The 10,875-nt window shown below is 39.3% G+C and overlaps 1 protein-coding gene across 2 annotated transcripts in view; it reads right to left on the bottom strand.

The window, feature by feature from the left end:
* Window positions 1–1,147: 1,147 nt before the first annotated feature.
* Window positions 1,148–10,875, bottom strand: part of SALL3 (spalt like transcription factor 3) — a 27,000-nt gene continuing 17,272 nt past the window's right edge. For both annotated transcript variants that reach the window (XM_064705161.1, XM_064705160.1), the window contains exons 2-4: window positions 8,809–10,875; window positions 8,252–8,592; window positions 1,148–7,265 (exon numbers count right to left, since the gene is read on the bottom strand). The exon at window positions 8,809–10,875 is cut by the window's right edge. In XM_064705161.1, the coding sequence (XP_064561231.1) occupies window positions 6,834–7,265; window positions 8,252–8,592; window positions 8,809–10,875 (2,840 nt within the window). In that variant the 3' untranslated portion in view covers window positions 1,148–6,833. The remainder of the gene's footprint in view (window positions 7,266–8,251; window positions 8,593–8,808) is intronic.

Consider the following 10,875-nt stretch of genomic DNA (forward strand, 5'->3'; position numbering starts at 1 on the left):
CCAATCAAATTCTGCCTGCAAAACTCCTACCTGAAAATATATATTCACCTTTTTAAGGTATCTTCTTATAACTGCTCTTACAACAATTGTTTAAAAAAGCAAAATCCAAACCAATACTCCTATTTCAAGCACATTATTGAGAGTATAAAGTGACAGAAACCTCCTGATGACCACATCCTTTTATGTGCCCATTTTATTTGCCACACACAACAGGTAATGATGTGCAACTTCCAGCAGAGGTGTTCACTCACTCCACTCCATGTCTTAAATATGATATTTATGTTAGTGTATCTATGGGTCCCATATGAAGTGTGCATCGTAGCAGAAACAAGTGCCAAGTGTCCAACAAAATAGACTGAGCTGTGAGTGCTAATAAATACACAAGGAAGACAACCTATGGTGTGTTTGCTGGTGACCAGCATGGGATGGGGTGATGGAGAGATGTCAGTAATACCCAGAAGGAAAAGAAAGAGCCATTCTTTAGACTAGATTCACCCACTCTTGCTATTATGTTTACTCCATGATGTGCCTGAGTGAAATCAGTGAGACTAACATCACTGATGATGACAATTCAATCAAAACTGAACCAAAAACTTTCCTTCAAATCAATAAAAAAGCCAAGACTATCAATAGAATTAATTGAGCCAATATATTTAGCACATAACCAGATGTTAAGAGGCTGCTTAACACAGTCTTGTAAATCAGATACCTGTAAAAACATATTAACTATAGTTTGCCAGTCTGGGAAACAAATTACTTTCTGTTCAACATCCAAATGATAGCAAGCATTACCTTTGGAATTATTTATTAATTTTAACATATTTATATACAGTGATCTTATTCTGATGTAGTAGTTTATTTCAACATAATCTAAGTAGACTTCTATGACTTACTGAAGGTTTTTTAATACATTGAGACTTAGACACTTTCCTTACAAGCCTTCATAAATATGATAGCAACAATATGTCTTTTGTTGAGAGCCAACACCATTTAACGATGTTTAAGTTGCATCTGAAATGGGCAATTCTTGAGCAAAATATGCCACACACAGTTTGAAATTAATCTAAGTAGCTAAAGAAATTTAAAACATACATGTTTTAAGGTATATATATTGTATATTGGTGTATAATAATGTATACACACACATGTTTTTTAATATTTATCTTTAATAGCAAAAAGTACAGTAGAATTCCACTGATGGCAAGATTTGATTGTAGAGTATCCATAGAAAATTGGTGCACTTTTTCTGAAAATCAATATAAGCTCAAAACAAAATGTGATACCAGATAATTCTCTGCCATAGCCTAAAACCAATAATCAATTTAAATACCTAAATAATTGAATTAAACCCTATAGTAATCAAATAGGCATTTGATAATGAAATATCTCCTTTGAAAAACGTTACTGAGTAAAATTTTGTATCAGTCCCAGCTAGGTGAGTGTACAACATTTAGGATAAGGCCTCTCAGTCCTGACTGGAGCTCATAGGTACTACTGGAGTACAAATAATAAATAATAGTACATGTACTGTAAAGTCTCTAAACTCAGTGATAATACCAAGCATTTTCCATCTTTGAAACACTATACAAACATAAAACTATTCCTCACAACACCCCTGTGAGGTAGGTATGAAAGTGTTACCCCGTCTTACTGATGGGGCAACTCATCCCAATACTACAAGGTGCTAGCTGATGCTGCAAGGGGATTCCCAGAGGCCTGAGTTCCTGATTCCCAGAGGCCCCAGAAGCATGTTGTTCTTCAGCAAAATATTAGTCTAATTAAGAACTTGCCCACATCCTTAAAAACGTCAGTGGCACAGCCCAAATCTGTTGGCTTTCATATTTGTCACTTTGTCAATTGATTGAGACATTCTCCCTTTGAAAAAATAAGGTACTATGTGTTGGTCCTGTGACATGCACAAAAATGTATTTTTCTTTTCGTAAGTCTGCTGGTATGTTTCATATCTGCAAAGGGAAGGCATTTACCTGTGAATGCATACCTTGTGCAGCAGAGCTGTAGCAAGAGTCTCCCATTCTTTTACTTACATGCATAAAAATTACAGTTTCTTTTACTCATTTATGTGAATATTCATTTATGTGAATTGTTGTATGATGGCATCAAGTTATATATTAAGGGGCACAGCCATATATATTTTTAGATTCAACTTTCAGGACCTCCTTTAAAACTGGGATAATCCTGTGGAATGTACTAAAATATATGTATTCTCTTTTCCCTCTTTTTAAAAATAAAGTCTGGAATGCTTTTGCTTAGACATACTTTAAAATACTGTATAGCTAGCCATTGTTTTGAAGATGCATAAAGAAAAGCAAGACATCTGAAAGTGGAAGCAGTCCCTCAAGCACCAGAATAAACCCGGAGCATTTCCACTGAAGGCCGTGGAGTTTCAGTGGTGTAAAAGCAGGCAGAGTGGAGTCAGGATCAGGACTTCCATCCTCCTGCCCGTCTGTGGCTGCCCTCTACCAGCAGCACTAACGAGCTTCATGCCTTCATCTGCAGGAGGGAGTGTGAGTGGCATGTTTGCCAGCAAATCCTGTGAGCTATGCACATACCTGATCACATCACTGAAGACTCCATCACTCATTATGCTAGTGTTACACATAGACGTAAAAAACAGGCAGCTCTTTTGACCTCTGCAGAATTAGAGAAAAAGGGAAAAAATAAACCACAGTATCTTCCAAATGACAGAGTACATGCAGAGAAGTAAATCAAAGGCAACAGAAAAACAGCACAAATGCAGCTTTAGAAAAACAAAGCTTTTACCAAAAGAGAAAGGAAAAAACAGGCAAAGGAGCAGGTAATATATTGACGGCTAATAGATACAAAATGAATAGATAGATAAAAAGATTTGGGTAAAAAATTAAGTTATTTCAATAATTTCATAAATGCTGTCTAATAACTCATGGGAAAATGGAAGTGAAAACTTTGAAAGCCTTTCTGGAACACTGCCCTTTAAAAAATCATAACAGGCAGTTTTTCTGATCATATGTAGAGTTCCTACATGGCTGTCCTTTTAAACATCTGTAATTCAACAGACTTTGGCCATTTTAATCTGTGTAGCATATTTTATTATTTAATGTCTTCGTATGATAAAAAAAATAACCCATACATATTTAAAAATAGATACCATTCTGCTTTCATCCTTTTTTGGGGGGGAGGAGGGGAAAGCAGGTAATTTTCCTCTTGTGTTTTGAACAGAAACATAGCTATCAGCTCTCCTTTGCTTTTCTTCTCTTTTGCATATCATGTTTTCTCTCAGCAAGACTCAGGGACGTGCATGGAGGAAGAAAAGCACAAATCTGTCATTGTTATTGAGTAACCTGAGGAAACTCATACCTTCTTTGGGTTTGTCTTATAAAACACAGTATCTGCATAACAAGGCCACTGAAAAATGATTGATACAGATTTTTCTCTTTTATTTATCTTTTGTCGGTTTTAAATGCAGCAGGCATTCACCATCGGAATATAACAGCTTGGAGTTTACTCAAACATACAGCTTTTTTGCAGGAGATACGTAACCACATGCCTAACCTTAAGAATGTAAATACTTTTATTTAAATCAATATGAAAAAATAATTTTGTTAAAGTTAGACATGCTTTGATAATTGAGGATATTGGAAAAAAAGACAAAATAAAACCATGGGTTTAAACCTATAGGTTATGTCATTTGGAATGAATGGATGCGAGCTGTCAATTTTTTTCCTTTTTGTATTTTAGAATTTGAACTGCTCCTGATAAATTTGTTCACAAATTTTATCATGCGGTGTATCATGAATATTAGGCAGATGTTTAAACATCCTGAAAAGGAGGCTTTTTCATTAGACAGTACAGGATAAGTGTTCAGAAAGCAGTCAGTTTGAAACAGTAGTCGTTCCAAAATCTGTTTTCCCCGCTCCAAAATTTTCTTTTTGGTGTCTTTTTTAGTTCTACTACCTTGGGATAAATGCTCTTAAAATTTATTTTCATTGGAAAAGATATTTTAATAATTCTATCCCTTTGGACTATTAATATAAATTAGAAAAACATTTGAATATACGGTGTCGACCTTACTCTGATTTCCAGATGCAATGATTAGAAGTCATTGACACCAATCTACCACAAGTGACCTCAGTCTCATATCTTGTTCTGTTATTAGAGTAATCAAGGAACGCAATTCAGAAATAATATTACATCCTGCATTTTATTCAATTCCATATGACAAAAATAGTAACCTAGACTAAGACATCCATTTCAATCAGTAGATGTGTCAAGCCAACAAGATTTAATAATAAAAAATATTGGATCTAGGTAACAATTCCCAGCTGTTCCAGGGAGGCTCCTCGCCCTACATGGTATCACAGTATAAAAATAGTGTCTCTCTTCACCATGCAGAGAGGAATGGCCTAACCCTGAATACAAAATGGGGTCAGTCTTACTGTACCATCATCAACCATCTTATTTACAACATTATACATATTTTTTCTCTTTTTCCTTTTTCATTTTTTCTTCTCTATTTTTCCTTCTTTTTTATTTTTTTCTGCTTTTTTTTTTAATTATACACATCCTTTAGGGAATAGAGATAACACTACATGGTACCAAATACTAACCAAAAAAAAAGTCACACCAAAAATTACACAGATAAATAAAAACATTCAATTGCTGAAATACAGCAACATTAAGCCACCTCAGTTTTCTTTTTCTTTAATGCTTGGAAACACCCCTAACCACCCACACACTGTGGCAAAAAATTATATCATATTGTAGAGGTGTTACAGATATATAATTTTGCTCAGATATAGATATATCTTTATATCTATATATCTCTATCTCATCATTGTAGAAAATGGAGCTGTAGAGTTCATTGTTCATTTCTAATAGAAACAAACAGCTAATAAGTGTTTGAAGCTCTTTTCACTCCACTACATGATGGCAGAAATTGTCCATCCTCTTACAGTAACAGTTTCTGTTTTATAAGAAAGATTGTCCTATTTTTCAGTCTTAACTGAGAAGACCTCACTGTCTGATTCGTTCTTCAGGGGCATGAAACTCCTTGCGCTGTTTCCCAGCTACCCATAATGTCCCTCAAGCAATTCTGCTGGACGGAAGTTCAGAGTGTCAACTCCACCATGCTTGTAACGCACAAAAATGAGGTAGTACACAAAACATTTTCTGTTCAAGTTTTGATTAAGCCCCAGTCTCCTCAGCATTCCCCGCTTAACTTATGAGTGGAACCAATCCCTTTGTTTACTCAGTGTAATTCCAACAATGCAATCAACGTAAAATTATATTCGATTAATCAGAGTACATTGTGCTTTGGAGCAATCTGAAAAGATAATCAGACAGTTGGAAATAAATACAGAGCATTTGTGTGTTACTACTGCTCATGCTGCCCAAAAGTTCTTCTTTTGTTCCCACTATTATTAGGCAGTCAGCATCTTTCTTATGGTTATGTGTGAAAGAGACAGAACAGATTACAGGAAAATTAAACCTACATAATGTTCTCCTTCCTCTATCTTAGACTTGTATTAATATCACACTCCTAAGATAAATGTATCAGAATTCTGTCAGGGGTGGTCACGCTTTTAAGTGGGCATTATAGAAAAGTTAAATGAATCGTTTCCATTTAAGAAAAAGCAGTCCCCATATTTCCTAAGGATCTGACAGTTCTCTGCAATTTTCTGCTTAGTTGATAGAGATCTCTCATTGTTTGAGCTTAAAACAAAACAAGAAACTGCAACAGGGTCCTCCTCCTTACTCCTTAAGTCAAAGTACTATTTATAAAATAGTTGACATCTTTGTTCAGTTTCAAATTATAGACAAACCTCCCTAATACAAAATACTAAAAGTGCAATAGTATAAATTAAGAGTTTGCAACCACGTTATACAAACATTACCTTTTTATTGTGCAGCTTGGATAACACGGAGTATTTACTCACAACTGTTTATAATGTTGTGAATAATTTATGGTGCTAAGGTTTGTCTGTAACTTGTTTTCCAATCATTGAGCTAAAATCCACACTACATTTTTTTTTCATTTAATAGAACAACTGTCCACATAGCAGCTACAAATATTTAAATAAAAAAAGGTTTGTTACTGACAGGTACTTGCACATGAAAAGCATGCTATCTTTCCCAATAAAACTTCACAAATTTGCCTGCATTGAAAGAAACCACTTTTCATAGTAAAACAAAACTTGCTTAAAATAAAAAGGACAAAAGGAAAAAGAAAAAAGAAAAATCACATAGCCAGATGTATTTTGCAGTACAAAAGCTTCATTTAAGTTTGGGGCTAGTATATTGTCTGTTACCCGCATAATCTTAACATTATAAATACTACAGACAAGGATACTGTAATAATACACAGCATTGGGGTACTAAATCACTTATTTAATATTAAGATTCCTAAAAACATAGTCCAAGTTGCTAACTAATTTGAACAAAAACCAGCAAATAAGTGTGACAGAATGCTGTAATGAAGCCCCCCTTTCTCAGGTGATAGTAAGTTTTGTAAGAAGCAAAGTGAATGTAGACTAGCCTCTTTCTGTTTCTAGTGAAGTTATCCCATAACTGGTTTGTTTCCTTGTTTTCTGTTAAATTAAAAGGTTTCAAAGTCCTCAGTAACAGTCAAACTCACTGTTGAAAGAAGTACCATGCAGATCTTGCAAGACAACTTTTCAGCAGCCACAAAAAGTTATGTATTTCTGCTATGGGTAAAATTTTAAAGGGAACCTATGCATTTAGGTCAGGAAACTAATGCTTAGCTTCAAAAGCTGTACATGGAACAGGACAAGTGTTGTGTCGAGTAGAGGTCCAACAGTTATTCGGAATGAATGCTTTTAATTTATGCCAATCTCTTTATTATCCTCAATAAATCTGGTGAATGGACGACTGGCTCCCGTCTCAGAACTTGCTTTGTCCAGACTGACAATGGGAGGGCTGCTGCCCGTGCGAGCTTTGTCCATGCCACCGGTAAGGTTACTTAGAGGTGGGATGGCGCCTCCGCCTAGACTTACTGGGAGCTGAGGAATGCCTCCGTTCTGTATGACAGAAATCTCATTGTTCTTCATAGCAAGTCCGTTAGTGATAGCTGCAGCATATTGGTTCCAAAAACTGGGGTCAACATTCATGGCCCGAGCTGCCAAATCCTTCTGGAACATCTCGGAGAACTTGAGAGCGTCGCCACCAAGCAAAGCCATGGGGTTTTCCACGGAGAGGCGTCGGCCACGGCGTGCAGGGGCGTTATTCCACATATGAGTCCCCATGTGAACCTGCAGAATGAACAGGGAAGAGAAGCACCCCCAAGTTAGCATGTTCTGGTGAGGAGTCTAGCCTGAAATGCTGTTACTTAGAGTAGTGCTTGCTATTTAAAAAAAATGCCCTTTAATTCACATTGAAAAAAAAAATAATTTCAGTAAGGACACAGTTCTAAGTTCCAGTCAGCCCACACAAAGAAAACTCAGGTCCATTGTTGTTTTTCAATGTGCATCTGCTTCTTCTCAGTGAAAATAAACAGCGCTGCAAGATTTAAGGGTACATACTCTCTTGGGTTAGAGAATTTCACATGCAAGCTAGAAGTCCTCACATGCTGAAGATTACCAAGGGCATTACTCATACCAGGAGAAGGGTGGTTTTCCCCTTTTCCTTTTTTCATCCTGTCTGTTTTCATGTTTTATCTCATCACAGAAGCACTGATTAATTTGCTAAATCTAGTATTTTTTAAAAGGGCATTTAAAATGTCTTCCCCAGGCTGAGTCCTGATGGTTAACCAAACGACAGGAATAGGAGCGACCAGTCCTGTAGTAACCCATTGTAAATCTGTGAGAAACAGCTTTCTGCTCTGCAACAGCTGCAAAGTGGAATAGAAAATAGAAATTGGGGAGGCACCCAAGGAGCTGAGCAAGCCCTGTGTTCCTGGTTCATAGCAAGATTATTTTGCATTGATGGTCCATAAGAACTCTCGGAACATGTCCACCAGCTGACTGGGTGTGCCATCACATCAGTCAGAACTACAACATGCCTGCATGTACAGTTGGAACCAGTTTTAAAGTTCACATCATTGCACAGCCACTTTCCAGTCCTTATCTTCTACACAGTGAAAGTTTAACGACCACCACCGTACAGCAAGCATTTCCTTGAAGGTCCCTTCTCACCTGTCTTTGGGATAAACACTTAGCACTAAAACTTGCTGAATTCAAGAGCAGTGCTCTTTATTTCCCCCCTCCCCAAGCCTTTACAGTTTCATGTGGCCTCTTACCTTAAGATTCCCCTTTGTGGTAAAAGCTCTACCACAGATTGTGCAACCAAACGGTTTTTCACCGGTATGGGTGCGCTCGTGTATCTGCAGTGCACTTGCTGAGGAGAAGGTCTTCCCGCATGACTGACAGTTGTGCTGCTTGGGAGTCCGGCGAGGGGGGGGTGCCAGCATAGGGGTGATCCCCGGACTCATCACTGTCTGTGGTGCAGCAGGAACCTGGATTCCAGCTGGAAGCGAGGGAACCTCACCCAAAGAGATCGGCTTGCTGTGACCATTCACTTCCATTTTGATCATGGTAGGTGCTGTACTGGTGACCAGGCTAGGAGTACTTTGGCTGGGACCTAGAGTAAAGTTGGGTTCAAATAACTGAGAAGGCAGCTCTTTTAATTTGTGCGTCAGTAAGTGCTGTTTTAAATTACCCATAGTGGAACACCCACGACTGCAGACTGTACAAACAAATGGACGTTCTTTAGTATGGCTGCGGTAGTGAATTTCCAATGCACTCTTACAAGCAAAAGGCTTGCCACAGATATTACAAACAGTACTTTTAAACTTACCACGTTCTCTGTTCAGGAACAGCAGACTAAAAGGAGCCTCCTCTTTGATGACCGGTCTTCCTGGGTTGGTGGATGTCAGGTCTAATGCGCCTCCATTTTCAGTTGTGGGTGGTGGACTGTCTGGCTTTTCTGTCTTTAATTGTATTTCTTGAGGCTCTTCCTGGTTACTGAGACCGGGGGACTTTGATCTGAAACTTTCACTATTGCTATTCACAGGAGACAAAGCTTGCATGGAGGAAGAAGACTCTGACATTGCAGGGCTGCCTGCACTCTGGCTTTCAAGATCACCAACGGCTGATGAGGAGTCATTGCTCAAATGGTCACTTTCCCCTGATCCATTTTCTATGGATTTTAAACTGGTCAGCTGCTGACAGTTCATGACAGAATCAATCATTTTCATTTGATTCTCCAAAGCAGCAATACTGGAGATCACAGAAGGTGGTGAAGAAGGACATGACCCAGAGTAAGAGATGAGGGGTTTGGATGAATCACTTGCCGTGTCCTTTAGTTCCGGGTCCTCTTCCATAGAATTTTCATCAATGTCATCATCGAAGTTGCTCAGTGTGTCAACATTCTTCTCGTCATAGGAAAGCTCTGAGTCCATGGCATCCTGGAAGCCCTCTGGTAGTGGCGTGTTCGGAATTTGCCCACCCATATGCATACGAATGTGCTGCTGAAGAACAACCGCGTTTGTAAATTTCTTCTGACAAATGGGACACGAGTGCTGTACTCTAAGTGGTGGCTTTGCTCGATGAACTCCAAAATGTGTTTTTAAATTGCCTTTTGTAGTAAAGGCACGTCCACAAATTTTGCATTTAAATGGTCTTTCTCCAGTATGTGTTCTGTAATGCATCTTGAGAGCGCTCTGACAACTAAGCACACGGTGACAAATGACACATTGATTCGGATCTGTCATCTTCTTATCAATGTTCTCCACTAGCTGTTGTAGTTTTGAGGTTTCTGATGTTTGCATAGAGTCTAGCAGACCACCAAATGGAAACTTTGCCTTAAACTGATCAGACACTGCTGGAAGCACAGGGTTTGGGAGGCTTGTTGCAACAGTGCTGTCTGTAACCACTGTAGGAATTGAAGATGTGGCAGCTGCAGAAACTTGCCCACCTGCAGAAAGGTCCCCAAGCCGTGTGCTTGTGGGCGGCAGAGTGACAGGTTCTGCCTTGGTCAGAGATGAGCCACTCTGAACGGGCTGCGGGGATTCAGCAGATGCTGGAACACCCGACTCAGAAGTGTTGAGGCTGGGGGATAGAGAAGTGCATTCACTGGAGGCGGGAGAAGGCCTCTGGGGTGACCTGCTCATAGGAGTGATACTTGGAGAGTCTCCGTAACTGTTCACACCAGGAATAGTGGGGGGCAGCTGGAGCCCGATGGAAGTCGGGACAGTTGGTAAAACAGGTTTACTATCTAACCACGTTGTGACCGGCTTCTCAGGGGGCAGCGACATCCCATACGGGATTCCAGAGCAAGTGGGCACATTGTCGAGGTATTCTGGAACAGGATAAGGGTTCATCTGAATATGAGGGTATTTCTCTTTATGCCTCTGAAAATGAACTTTCAGGTTGCCCTTTGTGGAAAAGCGATTTCCACATATGTTACACTTAAAAGGTCTTTCGCCTGTATGCGAGCGGAGGTGAATCTGTAAAGCACTGTCACTTCCAAAGACCTTGGCACAAAATCGGCATTTATGTTTAAAAAAGGGATCCTCGGAGCTTGACTTGGGTTCAAACACTGACACATTTGGTGGCTTTCCTTTGCGGTGCTTCATAAGGGCGGACAAAGGATCGAGCGCGTTAGCAGTTGCTGCGATGCTAACCAGCGGGTTGGGGAAGATCACGCTATTTGATGAAGTCTGAGGTAGAAGTGGGTTTGGCAGGCTGGATACTGAGGTGAGGCTTCCATGTCCTATTGAAGGTGGAGTCGAAGCGTTCTGGGGCTGCGAAGCACTGTTAGGAGCATTTGACACAGAAACGGGAGTTATGGATGTAATCGCGTTCGAGGAGGAAGGTACACCTGATTCAGGCAGGGCAGAAGAACCACTGCCGGATATATTGG

Source organism: Zonotrichia leucophrys, chromosome 2 (genome assembly GCF_028769735.1).
Source record: "Zonotrichia leucophrys gambelii isolate GWCS_2022_RI chromosome 2, RI_Zleu_2.0, whole genome shotgun sequence".
Taxonomy (NCBI): domain Eukaryota; kingdom Metazoa; phylum Chordata; class Aves; order Passeriformes; family Passerellidae; genus Zonotrichia; species Zonotrichia leucophrys.